At 41.4% G+C, this 24,093-nt stretch overlaps 1 protein-coding gene across 2 annotated transcripts in view; it reads right to left on the bottom strand.

Moving 5' to 3' along the window:
• Window positions 1-23,179, bottom strand: part of ZDHHC2 (zinc finger DHHC-type palmitoyltransferase 2) — a 28,685-nt gene extending 5,506 nt beyond the window's left edge. Inside the window, exons 1-12 of one of the 2 annotated variants that reach the window (XM_048509687.1) lie at window positions 22,488-23,179; window positions 14,337-14,363; window positions 11,811-11,905; window positions 8,433-8,553; window positions 7,752-7,821; window positions 6,020-6,052; window positions 4,865-4,985; window positions 3,651-3,783; window positions 3,424-3,547; window positions 3,180-3,272; window positions 1,508-1,617; window positions 94-168 (exon numbers count right to left, since the gene is read on the bottom strand). In XM_048509687.1, the coding sequence (XP_048365644.1) occupies window positions 128-168; window positions 1,508-1,617; window positions 3,180-3,272; window positions 3,424-3,547; window positions 3,651-3,783; window positions 4,865-4,985; window positions 6,020-6,052; window positions 7,752-7,821; window positions 8,433-8,553; window positions 11,811-11,905; window positions 14,337-14,363; window positions 22,488-22,656 (1,137 nt within the window). In that variant the 5' untranslated portion in view covers window positions 22,657-23,179 and the 3' untranslated portion in view covers window positions 94-127. Of the gene's footprint in view, window positions 1-93; window positions 169-1,507; window positions 1,618-3,179; window positions 3,273-3,423; window positions 3,551-3,650; window positions 3,784-4,864; window positions 4,986-6,019; window positions 6,053-7,751; window positions 7,822-8,432; window positions 8,554-11,810; window positions 11,906-14,336; window positions 14,364-22,487 lie in introns of both variants that reach the window. The other variant, XM_048509686.1, reaches the window with a different exon arrangement.
• Window positions 23,180-24,093: the final 914 nt, after the last annotated feature.

Genomic DNA, 24,093 nt, shown 5'->3' with positions numbered 1-24,093 from the left:
TCACAAGTTCTTTGTCTGTCAAATTAGAATTATGGTCTGTAAAAAGGGTACAGAATATCCCAACAAAATTTAGAAAAAACATTACCAGCTTACCTTGAACAGCCAGAATACTTTTGACTTGCACGTGCTAGGTTTCATTTTCCATAGTTAGTGCAGGGTTGCTCATACCTTGGAAAAAACAAAATGGTGATGTTAAGCCTTTTTAAAAAACCAAATAGACAAATTAAATTGGCTTTGACAAGATCTCTGTTTTGTGATTATCCTTGATTCATAAGTAACCTCTGTCCGGGATCTTGGAAGCAAGGACAAAAAACACTGCCAGTATGAGAAACAAATTGAAATAATGCTTCAAAGAGCAATAAACAAGGACAGAGAAATACCAATTAGGTACCAGTCGTGGTGATTCACTGCTGTGGCATTTGTGACAGCAGTGATCATAGCTTGAACAAGTTGTGAAGGAGGTACAGAAAACTAGCATGCCTACTTAGTGTATTCATTTGCCAGGAAACCTGTACATCACAAAAGTCCTGTCTCCAACAACCACTAGTTCAACTTATGAAAGTTGAAGAACTTGGAAAATGGCTTTTAAAAGTTGGAGCGGGAAGATTCCTATGGGAGCAGACTCAGTAGTCTTTCAGATATCTTGGTCCTGAACAATTGTTATCAGCCTTGCCCAGCTTTTAAGTGACTTTTTGCAAAACACAATTGGTTACTGAGGTGTCATAACTGAATAAGAACGATAAAGAGATCAGAGGACTTGAAGTGGTTAGAGCAGAGGTGTCCAACTCTGGCACTTCAGATGTTCATGGACTACAATTCCCATCAGTCCCTGCTGGCATGGTCAATTGGCCACGACAGCAGGGGCTGATGGGAATTGTGGTCCATGAACATCTGAAGCACCAAAGTTGGGAGTCATCATATCTATAATACCGTGTTTCCCTGAATATAAGACAGTGTCTTATATTAATTTTTGCTCCCAAAGATGTGCTATGTCTTATTTTCAGGGGATGTCTTATTTTTCCTGTGTTCTGTTTGTCGGACATGCTTCCAAACAAAAACTTTGCTATGTCTTACTTTTGGGGGATGCCTTATATTTCACACTTCAGCAAAACCTCTACTATGTCTTATTTTTCGGGGCTGTCTTATATTAGGGGAAACAGGGTAAGGCCCATTCCGCACATGCAGAATAATGTACTTTCAAACTGCTTTCAATGCTCTTTGAAGCTGTGCGGAATAGCAAAAACCACTTGCAAACAGTTGTGAAAGTAGTTTGAAAATGCATTATTCTGCGTCTGCGGAAGGGGCCAAAGAAATACCGAGCTTACAGGATATTTAAGATCTGAAATTAGTCTCTAGCTACAGTGAAGGTGGGCACCTTGTGTAGTACGCAGTTTCCTACGCACAAGAGTTCACTTTCTCTGCATACCTGATGGAAATTTGGTTTAATGTCTTAAGCCTATATAGCCACATTCTGAAATATTTCACCACAGGAAAAAAACACTCTTACCTTGTTTGTTCTTTTCAATACTTGCATTAGTTTCGGTCCAAGAATGACTGTCTGTGAGAAGGTGGCTTTGGGAATCTCGTAGGGGCTTTGCAGGAAAATGGTGATTCTCACTATTAGAAAGCAACAAATTATTTAAAAAAGCAAGAGATCATAATGTACTGAAAGACTACCATGGTGAGGTTGGAAAAATTCACTTCAAATGTAGGTTACTTTTATCCGGTAAGCATTCCAAATAAGTAATGTGCAGGAATTTTGTGTTTCTGTAATACGAATGTTATGCATATACATAATCAGGTCTTTAGCGAAGGGGAGCTGCATCCAAGGAATTAGGTTAGGTTTTCTGTTGCTAAAGGAAGCAAACAGAGGAATCCTTGTTCTCATGTTATTCGGGAGAGGGGATCTTTTTTCAAAGTTAATGCGAGCAGTTGAGCACTGAAGGAAACCAAGTTAAAAACAAGTTCATAAAATAATAAATCTGCCTTAAATGGCTGAAAGCAAGCTGACAACATTACCTCATGAGGCATCAAACAAACCACAATTATACCTACATAATCAAGGGACTTCCCTGCATTTTGCTTAATGTTAATTGACAGCTGGTGCTAAATAAGGTGAGAAAACTGACTAATTTGTAGAATGACAGCGTTCTTTACACGATATTCTCTCACCTCCACAGAACAGCCCTTATGACTGCCCCATAGCATGTGGTACTGACTACACAGAATGTAATTTAAAATTTTGGAATACATCTGTTTTCACTAACTATGACTGAGCTTGCGCGTGGCACTTCACCCAGTGTTTGAAGTCACAGATCACGATTGAGTCTGGCCTGCAGCACCAAGAACTGAATACACATCAAGAATGTCTTATATTGTTAGCTATTACAAATAAAGACATCTTGCGCAAAGTATACTATAAACTCCCTGAATGAAAAAGCTTTCTGCCTGTGATATTTCACTACCTCAGCATAATAGACCTTTGGGCTATGTAAGCAGAACACAGTGGCACTAGGAAAGAGCGACCAAAGGGCAGAGCGACGGGGAACCGCGCCCCGCACTCCTGCCAAGCCCCTGCCCTGGTGCTTCGCACCCCTTCCCCCGCCCCCTTGATGCTACACCACTGGCTGTCAAGGAAAGAGAAATACTGTAATTAAATTATTAAAGTTGCCAGTTGTCTTGGAAAACAGAAAGATTTTAATGGCTGAAGCACCAAGCTGTGAAATGTAAAAAATGAGATGTAAGTTAGGGCATTACAATTATTTTCAATTTTTCTCTTTCCCCTCTCTGTTCATTCCATTCTGTTCCTTCTTTGGGACAGAAGACAGGGTATGGTAATGGAAGGTCGGGGTTTTTTGACAGTAAGTGTACCAAATGAAAATGTACTAATAGCAGGCTATGTTTTGCCATAATTGCATGTTTTTCTCATGCTGCATGAAGGGGTATGTGGAAATTGCACAACCTTGTCCTCCCTGTAGAAACACGGATTTGCCTCCTACTTTCAGGATCACACTAAAGAATGCTATCTACCTCTTTGTACAAACAACAATATCTTTGGATGTTAGGAAAAGATTACTCGTAAGACCTAGATCCCTTTTATGATATTCTCACATACATTTGCCACAACCAAGGAAAGAAGGTAAACAATAAACTTTAACCAGAAACAAACATGGATTTACTTTTTGTTTGAAGAAGCTAGTCCAGAAGGAGTAGAAGCTTGTTCAACATCTTGGCTAACAAGGCAGGTAGGAAAGGAGCAGCCATCCCCTAAGCTGAAAAAAGAAAAAAAAAAGATTCAGTGATATTTTGCTTAGGCAAACAACATTTTTTAAAGTTACATTGTCAGTGTAAATATTAGCTTCAGAACATCTGGAATAACTGACACTATATAGCGTGGTTAACAATTCTCAAACAAATATCTACCTAGTAAAAACTGGCAACAACCAATATTTTTTCTCATCTCCGAAAACTTGTCGTAGATTTTTGCTGAAGCCCAAGCTAAAGCCGTTTTTGTCTGTCCCGTGCCGGAAAATTGGTGATCTGAATGCTTCTGGAAAAACAAATACGTGTTTAGATTTCCTAACAAGTTTAAACTGAAATATATGGGTCGGGGATAGGATGAATTATTAGCCTAGCTAAACGTGGCTTACCTAGTGTTGATTTATTTTTGCTGACTAGCCAACAGTGATATCCAAACAGAGAGGATAAGCTGATAGAGAACATGGCTGCGGCAAAGAACAAAAACATGATATGGAACTTGGCCTGAGTATCTGAAAGGCCGTTCTATAAAGAAGGAAAGAAAACAGAGCTGATGAGATACAGAACATAAGTACTGCTTCAGATATATGAACTCAGCTATTCTTTAAAAAAAGGGTCTGCCCAATGTTGACAAAGTGTTATTATCATGTCTCAAAAACTGATTAAGGTAACTGGCATTTTCTATACTTTATAGGGGAAATTTAAGGAAATTCTATACTTTATAGGGGAAATCAGAACGCATCATTTATGGTGAAGTGATTGTAAAACTGAAACTAAACAGCTTTCACCAATAACATTCTTGTTAATGTCCACAGAAAGTTCCTTCTGGATCCTGAACTGGTGACTGACATTACCTGGGCGTGTGAGAAAGTGCCACAAGAGCCTAGCATCGGCTCATCCTTTCCTGTCTTCCCTCTCAGCACATGACTAAATTCATTGAGAGTCATACAATCCACACTGCTGTCAGATGGCCATCTAGTCTCTGCTTAAAAACCTCCAAAGGAGGGACTATCACCTCCCAGAGAAGGCGGTTCTACCAGGAACAGAGCGAGGGGGAAGTGTGCTCGGGGCGCACACATGCCCTGCGCCCCTCCAAGCCCCTGTTCGCCCCCAGAACGCCCCGTCCCTGCCACGCCTCAGCAGGGAGGTGCGCCCAGTGAGTCGCGCACACCCCTCCGCCCCTTCGGCGCTACGTCTCTGGGTTCTACTGAGAAACTGCTCTAGCTATCAGGAAGTTCTTCCTAATGTTTAGTCGAAAACTCTTTTGATCAATTTGAACTCATTGGCTCTGTTCCGACTTTCAGGGGCGACAGAAAACAACTCTGCTCCATCCTCTGTATGTCAGTCCTTCAAATACTTGAAGTTGGCTATCATATCATCTCTCAATCGTCTCTTCCCCAGGATAAACATACTCAGCTCTTTCAACTTTTCCACAAAAGAACCTCCATCCCTTGCTTCTTCTTCCACTAGTCTCCAATTAGCAGGAGACACAGTTAAGACTTCAAATCTAACTGCCTATTTAAGATCATTACATGCATCAGTCAACATATTTACAACATTTTTACAAATCTAAACATCATAAACCAACAATAGATTTAAGACTTACTGTCCAGAATTTAATAAAATACTGTAAATCAGTTGCCACAATGAAAAGGCAGTATAATAGAGAATATGCCAAGAAAAGGAGGAAAAACTTGTAATTCGAGAATCCAACACAGTTGTTCACCCTAGGGGGAAAAGTATAAATCACTGAAAATAAACACATATTACTGATTTCTTCTCATCTACAAAATTCCTTCTTGAGCCTTCATCTGTGAATCCAAGCCTTTACATCCCAGCCTTATCAACAAGGTTTGGATCCAGCACAGCCTCTCTGTGGGTGGAAGGATTTCTGCCCAGAGCATGACTTTCTCACCCTCCGCTCCCACACTGCTACAGCCCAAAACACCCTCTCAAACCCTACTCCAGATGGCTCCAACCCAATGAAATTGTCTTTGCTGAACTAACAACTGCGCTGAATCCAACCCAATGAAATTGTCTCTGCTGAACTAACTATTGTGTGCGAAGTAACATCACTACATATTAGCCTCTACGCCAGTGGTGGTGAACCTTTGGCACTCCAGATGTTATGGACTACAATTCCCATCAGCCCCTGCCAGCACGACCAATTGCCCATGCTGGCAGGGGCTGATGGGAATTGTAGTCCATAACATCTGGAGTGCCCAAGGTTCGCCACCACGGCTCTACGCACATCACTGGACTTTCAAGCGCTAACATAGCACTTGGTACCTTCTGGTGGTTTTTTTGTCAGTGCTTTGTCCTGGGAACACACAATTGTTTCAGTGGACACCAAAGCAAGCTCATCTGAACTTGTGGAATAATAATAAACTGAAACATTTTTAAATCTTCCAACAGCCACAGTAGACCATTTTACCCTTCTTTCCCAGACATTCTGTGATTTTTTAATTTATTAATTATAGTTCTAAGCAGTGTGCTTCTTTTCTCCAACAAAGGTATATGCATCTATAGTGAATAATTTGGAAAGGCAGCAAGTGCATCCAGCCCATAACTACCAAAGGCTGCCACCCATTCAATTGCAGAAAAATGCACTGTTACTAGTACTTTATTTGAGCTAATGATACTTCTTTAACACTAAGAGTAAACACGCCAAGAGCAAAATGATCCTCATTATCTGGGGCAAGGGATTTTACTTCCCAGCTTTTTATCTAATCTAAACAGTAGAAGTAACATATTTACTCACCAAGGACAATGATGGTCCATTTTCAAAATACATCTTAAAAAGACAAATACAGTTATTATTAGGCGAAATTGAATTATTATGATGCAAGATTCATGTCAGTATTTACACAGGAATACAAAGGACTAACTTGACTGGATAAAATGCTGAGCTCATATCTATAATTTGTTCTACAGAATTGACTGTTGAAGGCAGATGTTCTCCAAAGCCAGAGCAAAGTAGTTATGCTACATTTAATTGTGTGAACATGCATGAAGTACCATTGGGAGCAGCTCCTCAGACCACCACTATCATCTAGAGCAAATCCTGAAACTATTGCTTGCTTGTAGGTGTGCTGAATTAAGGAAAATGAATTTCAAGTTGTTTCAGAATGACAAGAAAAGGTAATGACAGTCCAGGATCAAAATCAGAATATCACAAAAAGGTTCACAATTTTTAAAGGTGAATCTTCCCAGTGAGACAGAGCAGGTGAAACGTAAGAGCAGGTGATTGGACCAAGGTCCCCAAGTAAGCTTCCATGGTATAGTACGGATCTGAACCTGGTTTTTCTAAATTCTGGACTGACTCTCTAGCCGCTATACCACACTGGCTCTTCATTGCCGTACTCTATGCATCTCCCCTTGCAGCGAGAATTGAGAGTTCATAAGATAATTAGAAGAGCACAGATCTCATGGTATGTGAAACTGGCAAGATCCCTGCCTCAAATACAACTGCCAGGTAAAACATTTGATGCAAATCACATGGACTTCTGAATTCCTTAAGAGTAACACATATCTGGGAAAGCCCTTAGTATATAAACACAACAATTTGTGTCAAAAACAGACTAAAATTTAATGTTGAATTATGAAATTCTGAATAATTAGAGAAACAGGAAGGAATGAGATCATGCTGTTCTAAGTCTGAATCCTTCGTTTTTAAATTAATTCTATGAACAGCATGGAGCTCATGAATTTGTACCTCTAAAGGTGACATTGTGACTAGAAGGCCCACTATTCTGATCCAGCAGGACTCTTATAATATATGTTTCAGCAGGAAAAGAAATCTATGGAACTCTGAAGTGAACAGAAAGTTGTATTGTCATCTTGCTTAAGCTGTATGTGTGTATAAAGTACTGTCAAGTCACAACCAACTTATGGTAACACCATAGGGTTTTCCAGACAAGAGACATTCAGAGGTAGTTTGCCATTGCCTGCCTCCATGTGGACTGAAAGAGTTCTGAGAGAACTGTGGTTGACCCACGGTTACCCAGTAGGTTTCATGTGGAGGAGAGAGGAATTGAATCTAGTTCTCCTGATTAGAGTGCTGCTGCTCTCAGCCAGTACAACACGTTGGCTCTCTCTCGCTCAAGCGACAGACCTGAAAACTGCTTGTTCTTCAGTAAAGTCCTAAGACTGAAGTATGCACATCTACCAAGTGTACCATACTGTGCAGTTCTAAGTTTCCAACAGAAGCTGATCAAGAGTAAACTATGCTAAATGCAACAGCCCAAAATATGAAGGGCACAATTCTATAAGTTGTTACTCAGGCATAAATCTTATTGGGTTCAACAGGTCTTGCAATAAGTAGATAACAGCAGGATTTCACCTTGAGGAAATGGATCATGAGACATTACTTTGGACTGAAAATAATTTTAAATTATTTAAATATGTAATTTCTTCAGTAGTCCCTGGTGGTATTTTAGACATATTTTCTTTAGCATTGACAGAGGATGTCACGAATACGACTTGCTTCTTACTTGTCACAGGCAGAGCAGTGATGGCAACGGTCTGGTTTTATAAGTTGGCATCGGTCACAGTATCGTATAGCTAACAAGAAAGGAGAAAGTTTTCTGTTCAACATGAGTGCTAATATATGCAGATCCTTTTAAAATGTTACTATTCTTCTGGTCTCAGAGAACAGAAAATCTGGACGTACCAGAACTTTGTGTTTTGCAAAGACCAGGGCATAGCTTGTTAAAATGATGTCCGGTGAGCCCTAGGCACAAGCACCCCTCCCACAACTGAGCACTGCCAGGCAGGACTCGCCCCACATGGAGGTTGGGAGTGGGGCCAGGACAAATGGCACTCAAACATGTAAACACCACAACAGTAAACACCACAACATTCATGCTGACATTACTGTCAGAATGCTTGTCGTTAACTTGCACTATTACAGGAAAACACTATGTCTTTCTGAGGACAGTGATATGCTGCAGAAATGGTTGTGTGTTTTTTTGAGGATCATGATGCAAGACATGTCAAATGAAAATTTAAAAAATTATAATAAGCTTCCAAAGTGCTAATAAGGACTTTAAAGAGCTATAAATTAAGGTTAACATGGCCATTACAATATAATTTTATACTGCATTGGAGTATTTGTTAGCGCTTTTGTCTCAAACTAAAAAAAATAATAAATAGCACTACTGACAAAAGTTTACCTCCAGACATGGTTCTTGTATAGATAGGGAGGTCCTTGGCTGCTCTCTTCAACACTTCTTGATGTATTTCACCTCTAGGTTCTCTCTCCAATAATTCTTTGTCTGCATATGTCAAGTGGAACTGGGAAAATGTAATTACTAATTGTTAGCAAATCAATAGGTAACCTTTTTACACATCTTGACAGGCACAGTTAATTATATGTCAAATTACACCAATAATTAGATATGATTTGGAAATAATGACAAATTACTACATACAGTTTTCTAATCAGTTAGAACTATATTCATTTTTTTAATTTGAAAAGAAACAAAACTATACCTTGTTCCACATAAAGACATAAGTAAAATTGTAACTTCATCTGCCATTTCCTACTACCCCCCATTTTGACATACTCCATGACCCCCACTTGTCATCTAGTCCGGACCAGGCTGCAATGAGTGGGAAGCATGGAGCACATGGAGGGGAGGGGCAGGAAGAAATGGTGGATGAAGTTACAATTTTACTCAGGTCTTTATGCGGAACAGGGTATAATAACAAAATTAACCATTGGACTTCCATAGTAAGATGGGGACGTAAATCTGCGTATCGCAGACCCTGCTCTGAAGCTCTAACTGCTGAACAATGCTGCCTTCCATAGGATAGCTGCTGTTGAATAGTAGCAAGCAGCCAGGCCTACCTGAGTAATGCAAATCAGGTGGCACCAAGTTGCCCAGAGGCTGAAATCAGGCATAGGGTTGCCAATCTTCAGGTGGGACCTGGAGGTCCCCCAGAATTACAACTAAACTCCAGATGACTGGGAACTGTCTCCTTGGAGAAAATGACTGCTTTGGAAGGTGGCTCCTATGGCACTGTACTCCACTGAGGGCTCTTCTCTCTCAAAACCTGACCCTCCTCAGATTCTACAATAACATCTCTAGGAATTTTCTGAACTGATGATAGCAACCCTTGCCTGGCCTGTGCATCCTCCCTCAAAGGTAAAAGGGTTCTGCCCTTCCACCTACCTTGTATTGACATTTGGTTGCTTTGCAACAGCCATTGGGGGAATGGTTGCTTTGCATCAGCCATTGAGAGAATCTGTTGTTTAAAGCTACAGGCCCTCCTTTTATTGTTTTTGGATGTTTCAAACTTCCTAATCTATTTTTTTTTATTTCAGAGTTTTCTGCAAATGCAGAGCTCTTTTCAGGATTACCGAAAGAATCACCTTGCCCATTCACAGCTCCAGTCACCGAATATAAGTATGGCATGGAAGGAGGCAGAGAGTCTAGACCTCACTACATTGATGGGGGACAGAGGCAGCACAGCTTCTGGGCAGTGCCACCGCTGGGTTCAGTCTGCTTGTCGGGCTCTGCTGACATCATTAATGACTGCTTAAGATAGGGATGTTCTCTGTGCATGCACAAAGAATGTTTTTTATGGGGGGGAAATTCAAACCCCCCTGTTGTTGTTTTTTACTTTTCAGATTTTTCTGCAGACCCTTGGAGACCCCAAGTCTGCAGAAACATCTGCTTGGGGTGAGTATGCTCTCTATCTGTGGATTCAGGTATCTGTAGATAGAAGGCACATGTGGGAATTAGATACATCGATTAAAAAGGGTTCATATTCACAGCATGGGAAACAGAATAAGTAGTACAGGGGTAGGGAACCTGCGGCTCGAGAGCCGCATGCGGCTCTTCTGCCCTTGCACTGCGGCTCCACGAGCCGAGCCACCGGCCCCATCCTTGCCCGGCCTGCAGGCAGCAGGTTGGGCGCACCAATTGCCCGCGGCCGGCTGGGCCGCACCGCGGGCTTTCCGTCTCGCCCGCCCCATTTGAATGGGGCAGGCGCTTTCCCGGCGGCGGGCGAGGCCGAGCTGCTGGCCCCATCCTTGCCCACCTTGAAGGCAGCAGGGCGGACTCATCCATGTGCTTCTCAGAATGAGCAGAGTAAAAGGTAAAAAAACCCAATATATACAGTGTTATCTTTATTTTACATGTCAAAAATTATCTGCGGCTCCAAGTGTTTTCTTTTCTTGTGGAAAACGGGTCCAAATGGCTCTTTGAGTGTTAAAGGTTCCCTACCCCTGAAGTAGTAGGAAGGGTTGTTGTTTGGTAATGCTGCAGGCATTTTGTAAGAAAAACAGAACAAAATCTAGTGTCTGTTACATTTTTATCCCACCTTCTTTGAAGTAGTTCAGGGTGGCAAACATGATTCTTCCTGCCTCCATTTTATCCAAACAGCAGTCACGTGAGATAGACTGAGACACAGTGGATGGTCCAAAGTCACTCAAGAAGCATCATAGCTAAATCTTCTAATATGTCCTTATATAATACTACGCTGATTAAAATAGGCTGTCCCCACACATCACTGCAGACTGCTCTACCATGCCATTACAGCAGTCTCTCGCAACTGGATTTTCCTGATGTGAACTGGACAATCCAGTTATGAATAAATGCTATAATAATGACAGTACAATATCCAGTAATATGTGGGTACAGCATATTTATGTGGGACAGAATGTTGACAGCTGGATTTGAGCTGTAACCATAGAGACCGGAAAGATTATGAGAGTGAAAGTTCCCTTCATTAGATACTAAGAAAGCTTTGACTCTCGAAAGCTTATACCTTGAGAATCTTGTTTGTCTGTAAGCTGCTACTGGACTTGAGTCTAGCTGTTCTACTTCAGTCCAACACCGCTACCCTCTGCAACTATCTTCCTGAAATGGTGACAGACTCTACAGTGCAAGTATAAATCATTAATCTGCTAATAGTGAGTCTACTAATTATGAGTCTACTCATTTAAGTGTTCAGGATCCATATAGAATGGATTGAAAACCACTTTCTTTGGTTATGCCATTTTCAAATCTTCAGAAGACTAAAAACCCACACACTTGATGCAGTCTCTGAACATCAGCACTAACAGTTTGAAAGGATTTTTAGTGCTGATGTAGATACACTGCCTGAGTTTGGGTTAACACGGATGTAAATTCAATACTAGTGCTACCACAAAGAAGTACTTTTTGGCAGCCTCCACATAGCTATAATGTTCAGATCCTTCCTGACAAAGTTTCTAGCTCAGCTGAATTACCCAATCCCTAAGTCTTTACTGATACCCGGTGAAATAATGAGGGTTCAATTCTCCCACCTCTTCCTATTACCCAAATCTCAATTATAGAGGTAATGTTTTATACTGGACACTACAAACCACTGTTACTATATTTCTGCAGATAACCCATGTTTAGAAAACATCACATTTTCAACCCTCACAGAGTTTCCAAAAACACACTATCACCAGGAAGAATGGATCTTTTCAGTTTCAAAAAGGAATGGGAAATATTAACTTCTGAATACCAGATACCAAATGAACAGATGTATTTATCCTTTAGCAAATTGTAACTTACTTCTTTGGAAGGATGCATGGGTAACGTAAAGATCGTTTTCCAGTAAGACCACATAAACATTGCAAAACACAGATGGTAGCCAATCATGCAAATCACTAAAATGAGAGATGCGAAATAAAGGCATTAAGAAAACATTTGAAATGGTACAGAAATTTTAAAAGACAAAGTCAAGCTGTATTCCTGCATTGCAGGGAGTTGGGCTTGATGGCCCTTGGGATCTCTTCCAACTCTATGATTCTTTCTCATGGGCTCAGTTACAATGCTTCATAAACCTTAAAATAAACCAAGGACAACAAAATTGGTTGTGTAGCAATACAAGATTTTTTTTGTAAAGAGATCTGAAAATCTTTTCAAAGGATAGAATTGCATAATCTTGTGGGAATGTGCATATTGCCTAATCAATAATGAATTGAAGTTATATCATTAATTAATAAATACCTGCTGCAGACTGAATTTTTTTTTATAGCTAGTAATGTTTGCAAAAGTCCATTATTTTGATGCCTATTTTACCATTTATACGAACCCAGGCAAGATGGAACAAACTCAGCAGCTATATAATGGGCAGGGACACCAGAGGCAGAAGTTACAGAAACTATGCTCACAGAAAAAAAACATCTTCAGTTGTGTTTGTTTTCCCAGCAGGTTTGGGAAAGACTTTTTTTCTCCTCAAGAAGCTCCCTTGGGAAATGTTGCATTTCACATAAACATAAACAGCACACCAGGACAATAATTTGCTTGCCCCACTTGCAAACACCCTGCCCGGAAGGCAGTGCCATCTTAATAACAAGTACAGCTGTTTGTCAATCATTAAAATGACATTATACTTGGATTGCTTCTGTATGGATTACAGCAACATAAAACTACAAGAAAATTAAAAGCAACCAGTGAAAAGCCTACCAGGGTGTAGTGGTTGTGAGGAACAGAGGCCAGAACAAGAAAGCATGAAGTAAGTATTGGTGCAGAGGCACAGTAGTTCAAGCAAAATGAGTAGATTCTATCCACTGAACTTCTATTCACTGAACTTTTTGAAAGTACTTAAGAAGGGGTTGATTTTTCTCAATTCTGCATGTTCATTTTATAACATTTTTGCTATGAAGAGGCATGTTAGCTTTGCAGATACAAATTCACCATTTTTTGAACTGCAAAACCAAGCATCTGTGATAATATCTTCTAGACAGAAAAACTGCCCAAAACAATCTTACATAAACCTCTGTAAGAGTCTGAATTTGTGAATAGAGGCAAATCAAATCCAGGGGAGGGGCAAATCCTGCTCTGGATATGGCACGGCATATGCTGGCAGAAATGCCCTCCCCAGAGCTCTTACTCTGGCAGAGGGGAGATCTGCTGGCACCTGGCCACTGTGGCACCCTTTGACAGCTGGCCACGGCACCCAGCCCTGGACTGGCTCTCCCACGCCACCCCCAGCTGCATCAGTGTGGTGGGTGTATTCCAGGGGCATTCTGGGTAGAGGGGCTGACCTTGGTCAGAGCCTTTAGAGACCAATTAGTCCCCATGCGCCAGCAAAGTCGCTGGCAGAAATCGTGACATATCTCTATTCACTATTATGGGAGATTGAGGTAAGGGTTTGGGTTTTTTAAAATATTTTCAGGCTTCCCATACTGAGGAAAAGCCCCTTGAAGAGGGTTGAGTGGCACCAAAGCAGCGCCATCCCTGCCTGTCAGCTCTGGATTGGGCTTTTAACATAATTTATTAACAAAAATGTAAACACTGCATGAATATACAACCTCATGCTACATAATTAAAAACTAATCCTTATGCTGAATACCCTTTGGAGTATAATGTGTCTTAAACAGAAACCTATTTAAACTGTCTTCAGATAGATTTTTCCCCTTAAAAAGCATTTTATTAAAACACCAGTTGATTTTTATCTATGCTGTGTAAAACAATTTTCAAAAAGAGTTTGATCCCACAGACCTTGGATACAATTTCATTTGAATGCTGGCAGTGTACTCTCAACAGCCTCAGGGTTCTAAAATGTTATGAAGCTTTTCTTGCATGGAGCACCTACCAATCCTTTCTTTTTTTTTTTCAAGCTCCTTTGATCTAATGATCTTCAACAGCGGATAGGGAGCCTTTACTTTTTAAAGGAAAACACGGTGGAGACATACTTGAATCTCCATTCTCAAATAAATAGGAGACCACGTTATCCTTTATTACAGTAAAAGGTGTTTAGTTAAAACGGACACTCCATAAATCATAAGAATTATACTGAGAATTATACTGAATCAACCACACCTACCAAACTCATGACTTCACAGCACTATCTAGATTTTTCTTCCAATGTGCCACCGAATGAAAACAGACACATGCAGCCACCTGAGCAGCACAGGGTAAACTTAAAAACTCTATAGATGTAAAGTGCTATTTGGATCTGAACTTTAAATGGATTTACGAGAAGATGCTAATTCCTGCTACCAATTCAGGTCTCCACTTCAAAGAAGTCATTACAAGCAACCTTTTAAAAGCTAGTTGGCACTGAATGGAAATCCAAAGGTTATGACTTACCTTTTTCTCCAACACTTGACATGCTTACTGCAAAACAGAGAGAGAGAGAGAGAGAGAGAGAGAGAGATAAAGAAAATGTTACCTGCCATTATTGTGATACAGCAAATATTCCATGTACCTGATCCTATTTTAGTTAGTAATACAGAAATAAACGCCTCAAATTTATTACTGAATTCAGCCTCCATATATTATAAACAAAGGTGGTGGCTCTCCCCATATGAGAACACCAGGTCTAACTTTCTTTATCACACTATAGCTGAGAATGTAAACCTAACCTTTCTATCTTTATTCCTCTCCTTTCCTCTTACTTTGAGATTTAACCTTGGAAGTTTCACGGCAGAATTTGCAAGCCTCTCTGCCTTGGCTTCCGCCCTACTGTAAGTTTCCCCATAAAAATTTCCAGTATAATTTTCCTTTACGTATTTATCTTAAGCAGTGAGGTACTGCTGGACTTGTTTTATTTTGAGAATGCTGCCAACACATCATGGAACCTTTTCTCACCTTATCTTCATTGTAGAGATGATACATAAAGCACTGCATATATAATGGTATAATTGCTTCAGGTCATGATACTTTCAAATATAAAGATCTCTTGATTATATTTGCGGTTTGGGCTCATTATTTGCCAGGTATGTAGAGTGGAAAATTTCTGTTTGGAAAAGCCAAAGTGGGCTTTTTCCTGTTTTTTTTTTACTGATTCGGCTTTACCAAATCAACAAGTCAAGACTTTGGAAAGCCAAATCAGTAAAAAAAAAACAGGAAAAAGCCCACTTTGGCTTTTTCCAGGTTTTATTCAGCCCCAAATACAAGCTGCGACAAAAAAACTGAGATGAATACTTAGGAAATCCAATAAGCCGAATCGCTATTTGGCTTGTCAGGTTTTTGCCATTTAAAGCCTAGAGGGAGTCTTCCATAGCGGCTAGCCCCTTGGAGTCCCTTTAAACTGACTTGAAAAATGTCTCTTTCAAACAGGAGAATCCCCCATACCTTACTTACCTTTGCTTGGTGTCTGCTGAGCTTTCTGTTGGGGTTTGGATTACTGCTTAAAGCCTACCCCTCCTGCATTGCTGAAGTAGGGCTGGCTATAGTCACTCTTTCCTTTCCTTCCCTGGCTGAATTTTGCATGCCCTGTTGGCTTCAAGGGCAACAAATGGGACAGATCCCTTGAGATAATTCTGGGTTCTCTATATTTTAGCCACAGTTTTCCCAGCTGTTAGATTTAATTAGAGGCTAGTTGTAAAGGGCTTGATAGGGTTTGTTAGAGTTTCACTCAATTAAGATTTAAAGTGCGACTTTTTCTCTCCCGCTGCAGGGAAAGCAAAGGCAATCAATATGCATCAAGCTCTTTAAATCTTTGAGGGTGTAAACAGACATGTGGATAAGGGGGAACCAGTGGACATTGTCTACTTGGATTTCCAAAAGGCTTTTGACAAAGTTCCTCACCAGAGACTGTTGAGAAAACTGAGCAATGAAGGAATAAGAGAGGAAGTCCTCCTATGGATTAAAAACTGGTTGAGGAACAGGAAACAAAGGGTGGGTATAAATGGGAAGTTCTCACAATGGAGAGATGTAAGGAGTGGTGTCCCCCAAGGATCCGTTTTGGGACCAGTGCTCTTTAACTTATTCATAAATGACCTGGAAGTAGGGGTGGGTAGTGTGGTGGCTAAGTTTGCAGATGATACCAAATTATGTAGGGTGGTAAGAACCACAAAGGATTGCGAAGAGCTCCAAGTGGACCTTGATAAATTAGGTGAGTGGGCTAAGAAATGGCAAATGCAGTTCAATGTAGCTAAATGTAAAGTGATGCACATAGGGGCAAAAAATCCAAACTTCACATACACGCTACAGGGGTCAGTGCTATCAGTCAGACCAGGAAAGGGATTTGGGGATCTTAGTTAATAGTTCCATGGGAATGTCAACTCAATGCATGGCAGCTGTGAAAAAGGCAAACTCTATGCTGGGGATCATTAGGAAAGGAATTGATAATAAAACTGCAAGGATTGTCATGCCCTTATATAAAGCAGTGGTGCGACCGCACTTGGAGTACTGTGTTCAGTTCTGGTCGCCACATCTCAAAAAGGATATCGAAGAGATAGAAAAAGTGCAGAGAAGGGCAACGAGGATGATTGAAGGATTGGAGCACCTTCCTTATGAGGAGAGGCTGCAGCGTTTGGGACTCTTTAGTTTGGAGAGGAGACGTCTGAGGGGGGATATGATTGAAGTCTATAAAATTATGCATGGGGTAGAAAATGTTGACAGAGAGAAATTTTTCTCTCTTTCTCACAATACTAGAACCAGGGGGAAGAATTAGGACTAATAAAAGGAAACACTTCTTCACGTTAACGTGTGATTGGTGTTTGGAATATGCTGCCACAGGAGGTGGTGATGGCCACTAACCTGGATAGCTTTAAAAGGGGCTTGGACAGATTTATGGAGGAGAAGTCGATTTATGGCTACCAATCTTGATCCTCCTTGATCTCAGATTGCAAATGCCTTAGCAGACCAAATGCTCAGGAGCAGCAGCAGCAGCAGAAGGCCATTGCTTTCACATCCTGCATGTGAGCTCCCAAAGGCACCTGGTGGGCCACTGCGAGTAGCAGAATGCTGGACTAGATGGACTCTGGTCTGATCCAGCAGGCTAGTTCTTATGTTCTTATGTTCTCTCTTCAGGTTTTCCTGCTCCTCCCCACCTTTCCCTGCCCAAACAACAGCAGCTTCTCTCTCTCTTCAGGCCACCATTTCAAAATGATCAGAAGGACTTTCTTTTTTATTTTAACCTTGAAATTGATAACATTTACATGATCTAGCAAAGTAATGGTACACAAAAGAGGGCACCAGATTTTTAAAAAGCAGCAGGCAACCTTCCCTACTTAACCTTGCTCGCCCCATCTTTGAAAGTCTGATGACAGTCATTCAATGAACTATAAATGCTCTTAAAGTACCATGTTCAACGATGCACAAAATAATGGTTTTGACAAAGGAAGTGCATAAAAATGAATTCTAATGTGGAACCATACAATTTTTTGAACCAATGCACCTCAACTGACCTTACTAAAATCTTTATCTGACACAGATTATAGTGACACTTTAGAGGGAGAATGCCTGTGTAAGCAAAAAGATATGGGAGAAACCCACTGCGAAGCAGACAGTTGCAGGGTAAGTAGTGCATGCATAAATGGCCTCTTATTTATTTGCCACTTTGCCTCTTCTTCCTTTACTACACAAAGGAAGCCAGTTTGCCATTACAACTCCCGTGGGCAGCCTAAATCATTGATATATAGTTGGGTAGAGGTTTCAAATACTTTTGACCAAACAATATATGTACTTGGAAAAATTAAAGTTAGATATCATACACATAGTTGCAATATCATCACTATATCCAGCTGTAGACTTGGTGGTTACGGCCCAATCAAGAAAACAGCACAATGGGCCACTACTAGACACTCCATGAATCTCTGCATTTTGGGAGGGGGTGCCCAAGTAGGCAGAAAAATATGGATTAACACACGTTGTGCAGCTAACAGCAGCAGGCTGCATCATTTTCAGGCCTGATTTTATTTTTATTTACATCTAGCACTCCAATAATGAACTGTTTTACATGCAACCTACATTGACTGTTACAAAGATTATGTTATTCGTTGATGGCAGATGTATGTATATTACTTTCTTATGACCACTGAGGAAGGCCTAAAGGGCTGAAATGATTATGGTCTTGGTTGTCTTTATTGTGCAACCAATTTAGCTGTGTCATGTGATTCCTCATGTGTTTGAGGTTTACACCTCAAACAATAAATATATATTTGTAATATTATTATTAATTATTGTGCCTCAACCTTCTAGGTTCCTATGTTGCATGAAACTGACATGAGTTTCCAAAAGCCCTCATGAACTTGTGACATACCTCACATGTGATGATTTACTCAACAGCACAACCAAGTGAGGAATTTAATTGCCTCATAATAACCACCCATTACTGTTGGATTATTTGTCAAGAAGCAGGCTCAACACCTATTTATTTCTACAACTTTTTTGGTTTTCTGCATCTTATTTTTGTGTTTTTTGTATTTTTGACATTTTATACATATCAGAAAACAATAACATATTTACAAAAAATATTTTAAAAACACATAATCCCCTTTTTAATTATGGTATATTTTGTTATGCAAAATAGATCCCACAAATCATTGAAACTTTGGTGCTTACTGATCTCACAGAAAAGATCACAGCCTACAAGACGACAAAAAAAAAAGAGAGCTAGAGGGGGTGGGGGGGGAACCCTTAACATCACAACCAATTTTGGATAGGGTTGTACCTCTCAACAGTGAGGTTCACTGTTTACAAGTACTGTTTTGTCACTTGAGATACTCAAGTGGCACTTACAGCTTGAAGCATCATTAGCTAACTTTTGTTTGTCTACCATTTGTTGCCCCCTCAAGAAAAGGGTGTTGTCACAGCCGAACTTTTGATTAAGTCAGAGGGCCTTTCCGCACACGCAAAATAATGCGTTTTCAAACCACTTTCACAACTGTTTGCAAGTGGATTTTGCCATTCCGCACAGCTTCAAAGAGAACTGAAAGCAGTTTGAAAGTGCATTATTCTGCATGTGCGGAATGAGCCTAAGATACATTATACATGGGGCTGTTTTTGAAAAGTCTCTGGGTACTTCAACCAGCCTTGAATACCACAATCAGTGTTGAAAATCCTTGTTAGCAATATAAATACATTCATTAGATGCTGATATATCTCAGGTTTCAGTCTGTTTCTGAGTAGTGCTATTGATCTTAAAAGCCCTAAATGTCTGGAACAAAGGTATTTGAAGGACTTCCCTCTTCCACATAAACCTATCCATTAGTTAAAACCACTTTGCAGAGGCCTTTCTCCAGTTCCACATCTGGAACTAGGGCCCCTTCCACACACGCAAAATAATGCATTTTCAAACCACTTTCACAACTGTTTGCAAGTGGATTTTGCCATTCCGCACAGCTTAAAAGAGCACTGAAAGCAGTTTGAAGGTGCATTATTCTGCATGTGCGGAATGAGCCTAGGACACAGGGCCTTATTTGTGATTGTAACTGGTTTAAGAAACTCCAGTTGAAATACATTCATCTGGAAATATGACATTTGCTAGTTCTCTGTCCCCATGAGAATACTCAACCTTCTGGCTCCAGTTCAGAACTAACTTAACGGAGTTTCTCAAAGAACTTTCCACTGAATATAGTAAAGTTGTTTCTGCAGCTACCAGCACCCTGTGTGTGCACCTGTCCTGTATACTGATTGCAAAAAAACATCCTAAACATTGTGAGTGTGGTTTTGGGATTTTATTTTTGCAGCATTTGGGATTAGCTGTGTAGTACATTCAGGAATATAAGACAAATAGTGAGCAGTGGGGATATACATTCTCATTGGCCTTGTAATGAAATGATGCATTTCATTACCGGCCTAAACTTGGAGCTTATCCAGGAACAGCTGCAACAGGTAACAGCACAGAGGGGGAGCAGAGAGACCTACATCTGACAGAATATGTACTGATCCCAGAATAATCCCAGAGTTTCTTATCTAGCACCACTATTAAAGAGAACCTGAATTTTGATTCCATACAGATTAAGTCCCACTAAGTTCAATAAGGTTTACTCACAAGTAACTAAAATAGCAGCTCTGAACATAGTCTTCCATAGACTACCAGTGTATCTAGCTGAACATTCAGACAGGTATATCTCAGAGTTTTAACAACAGACCCACTATCTAAGATTCTTGTACCAGAAATCACAAACCCATAAGATTCTTGTACCACAACATCACCATATCTGATTCTGGGACCTTCTGCATCCAAGGTATGTGCTTTACCAATAAGTTCTAGCCAAATTTTTCAAAAAGGAAAAGGAAAAAAATCTGACTCTAGTGTCTGAAATCTTGCAATGAAAATATGTTTGCCAGGTTACTCCTTGGGAAGTCTATATTTCCTTTTATAATAATAAATTATTTTGGTTGCAAGTTTATATGCACACATAAAAACACACAATCTTAAATTCAAGCTGATTTCCTAGACATAAACAGTGAGTTTTAAATGGATAGTATTTATGTCTTACCTACTGTCCTGCAGATAAGGTTTACTACCATACCACTAAACCACTCTGCACCTGATGATTTTTCAAGCACTATAACTGGAACCTAGATTAATCACGTTAACACATAATTAGCACAAGAGATATCCTCTACCTTTCAGAAGGCAGAGCATCTCTCAAGAGTATACCCCACCATAGGAATACATTTTTAAAAGCCACTGGCAACACAGATAGACAGAGTGCTTCTTTCAAAAATGCACTAGATTGCATTTCATGACAGGATTAATTTTATTCTGCCGGGAGTAAACAAAATACAAAACCCCCCTCTTATCATAATTACATCCTCCTTTCAACACAGCATGATGGGGTGAAGGGTAAGAAGGATTTTTGCTATAATGCCAAGTAGATGTTGTATGTGCCAGTTAAACAACCTGCTTACCCATATGTACTCAGCTAAAGTATACATAAACATTAAGCACAAACACCTACGCTAAAATTGGAAGAGTTCCAGGAATTTGGCCCCACCAATTTAATGCCATACGAGAAGAGAAGTATCGACTTATGACAACCCCATTAAGGAGTGGTTCAGGCAAGAGAGGACAGGTGACTTGCCATTGCCTCCCTCTGCATAGCAACCCCAGTCTCCCTTGGTGGTCTCCCAAGCACTGGCTGTGGCGAACCCTGCTTAGCTCCACAGCTCCGATAAGCCATAAGCCATAGCAACCGAGTGTCCATCCACAGACATGCCAAACTAACTGAATGTGTCAATTTACTGAAATCTACTCTTAACAGTAGGCTTTAATATGGCTTAATCTGCTCTATGTGACAAAACAGAGAGACTCGATCATTTAGCCTGGGGAAATACTAAGCATGTAAACAACCTGCAGCAGTAGCAGCAGCAGCGGCTGTAGTCACCACTCCCAAACCAAGGCAACGCAGGAGTGATTTTTTTGACATGGAAGCCCCCAAATTCCCAACCCTAACTACACACACACACACGCACGCACACACACACACACACTTTCTAGCCTGTATTAACAAACATGGACCAACTAAGTCATTAACTCTGAACAGACATTCATTTATATGGGTTAGAATTCCCACTTCCTTTATAAACAGAAAGAATATTAGGAACCTTCACCACCCACATTAAACTGTATAAACAATTCAACTCTGATTAATACTGGGTGGCTAAAGATCTTGATCTTAAGTGTCTGGATAATTAAGGAAAAAAAATCAGTGACGTTTCATAAACACGTGCAATCTTTTTTTCCAAGGACAACTCTTGGTCAGACAACCACAGAACTGAAGCTCACCTCGTGTGTGGTTAGTGTTCCTATAAGATGGGGGCGAGTCCAGCAGCTTAGGGCAACAGTGTGTGTTTTTCAGAAGTGTTTCTTCATCCCTGTTCTCTTTAGAATGAATATTGCGAAAGTCTATAACATAACAGTATTTGGCTCATGCATCTTTCATAACTAAATGCTACAGCTGAAATTCTTGCTCTCAGGCAGAAGATGGAAAATTATGTTCATCTGGAACATAAGGAATTAGGGATACTCTGATGCCACAGTGGCAGCCCCAACACATATTAGGGTAACAGGACTAGGAAAAAAGAGCAAAGCTAAGCTTGTTCAGAGAGTAGGTAAGGGGAAAGTGAAGGTCTCAAAGAGCAGCCACCAGCTTCCTTTTCTCCTGGACACTTTAGTGTGTGTATGTTGGAGCCATAAACATAGTAGCATTTCTCCTATAAACTTAACATGGCTAGATAGCGCAGGTTCAAATCTTTCTGCACCAGCACAGAGAGAGAGTGAGAGTGAGAGAGAATGAGAATTATGTTTATTTCGCCAAATGACTAGAACAACAAAGTCCCAGATTCAGAGTGCCTAAAACCAATCAGGGTGCGAGGGCCAGAAGACTGGGTCAACTAATAAGACCAGGGGAGGAAGAAATGTAGGAATCAAAGGGAAGCTACTAGGGTGGCCCCTCTATTCTTACCTGGCTCCCTTTCTCCATACTAGTGTGTGTACACACAAAATATCAACATACAGGTTTGGAAACAACCCCCCCCCCCCCCGCGCCCGAAACTTACGCAGGCAGAGCTGGACGACATAAGCGTAGTAGGACCAGCAGAGGATGCTCCAGATGAACAGAACCGGCACCCAATAAAGCAGCCACTGGCAGCGCCGCCGAGCGCCGCCCTGCCGAGTGCCGCTGCGGGTCTCCGAGCCCCTTGAGGAGGCCGCCGGCGGCGTCGCCATCTTCCCGCACCCCGGCTGCTTTAGCCGTTCAAGCCAGAGGCGGCCCGGGGCCCTCGCACCACATCCCCACCCCTGGCGGCGGCGGCGGCGACCGTGTGCGGCCCCGGCGCGCTTCCACCCGTCCCGCCCAGTGTTGCTCGGCTTGACGGCGCGGAACCGAGAGGCCGCTCCGCCTCCAACCCCCGACTCCCTCCTCTCCGCCTTCCCACCAGTCACGGCCTATCTGGGAAACACCCTCGGCCCGCCAAGGCCGGGCCTCAGCCGGGGGCGGGCGCGATGGAGGGGGCTGTTATTCTCGTCGCCCGGCTCCTTTCCACGCCCGCTGGCAGAGGAGGGCGAGGGGAAGAGGCCGGCCCGCATCTTCAGGGGCGGCCTGTGCAAGGCTCCTCGCCGCTCGGTGGAAGAAGTAGAATGAGAAAAAGCACCCCAGAGAACCCTTCCCGTCGCTTTGGGGGAGACTGCGGAAGGCGCGTCCCCAAATGCGAGCGGTTCCGTGAAGGGAGAGGTTGGCGGCCGGCCGAGACTGCCCTCAATCCCCACCCCCACCCCGTTCCGTTTTTGGGTGGAAGGTGCGCCAACGGCGGATCCTGAGAAGGGCAGCTTCTTGATTTACAATACAAGAGGAGGCCCCCGAGACACTTGCTGGTCTCGCTGCCTGGATCCCTGCATAGGCTTTCACTTCAGCAGATGCATTTAGAGGTTTGCAAAGGGAAGCTCCCCTTGATGAACAGGATTGCTGAGCAGTCGCACGCCACACACACAGCAGGACGCTCCCATGTACGCCCGTTAGACTACCTTTAGTGACAGTTCTAGCCTAGCAGCGACGCCCCAAAGATGACCGAGTTAGTTTCACAGTAAACAGGCCCTATAGATGGGTGGCTATCTATCTATCTATCTATCTATCTATCTATCTATCTATCTATCTATCTATCTATCTATCTATCTATCTATCTATCTATCTATCTATCTATCTATCTATCTATCTATCTATCTATCTATCTATCTATCTATCTATCTATCTATCTATCGTCTGTCTGTCTGTCTGTCTGTCTGTCTGTCTATCTATCTTCTATCGTCTATCGTCTATCGTCTGTCTGTCTGTCTGTCTGTCTGTCTGTCTGTCTATCTGTCTATCTATCTATCGTCTATCGTCTATCGTCTGTCTGTCTGTCTGTCTGTCTGTCTGTCTGTCTGTCTGTCTGTCTGTCTGTCTGTCTGTCTATCTATCTATCTATCTATCTATCTTCTATCGTCTATCGTCTATCTGTCTGTCTGTCTGTCTATCTATCTATCTATCTATCTATCGTCTATCGTCTATATCATCTATCATCTATCTATCTATCTATCTATCTATCTATCTATCTATCTATCTATCTATCTATCTATCTATCTATCTATCTATCTATCTATCTATCTATCTATCTATCTATCTATCTA

This window comes from Sphaerodactylus townsendi, linkage group LG10, assembly GCF_021028975.2.
Source record: "Sphaerodactylus townsendi isolate TG3544 linkage group LG10, MPM_Stown_v2.3, whole genome shotgun sequence".
In the NCBI taxonomy this organism is placed as follows: domain Eukaryota; kingdom Metazoa; phylum Chordata; class Lepidosauria; order Squamata; family Sphaerodactylidae; genus Sphaerodactylus; species Sphaerodactylus townsendi.
Note: the sequence above shows the minus strand (reverse complement) of the source record. Positions and strands in the feature narration are given on the sequence as shown.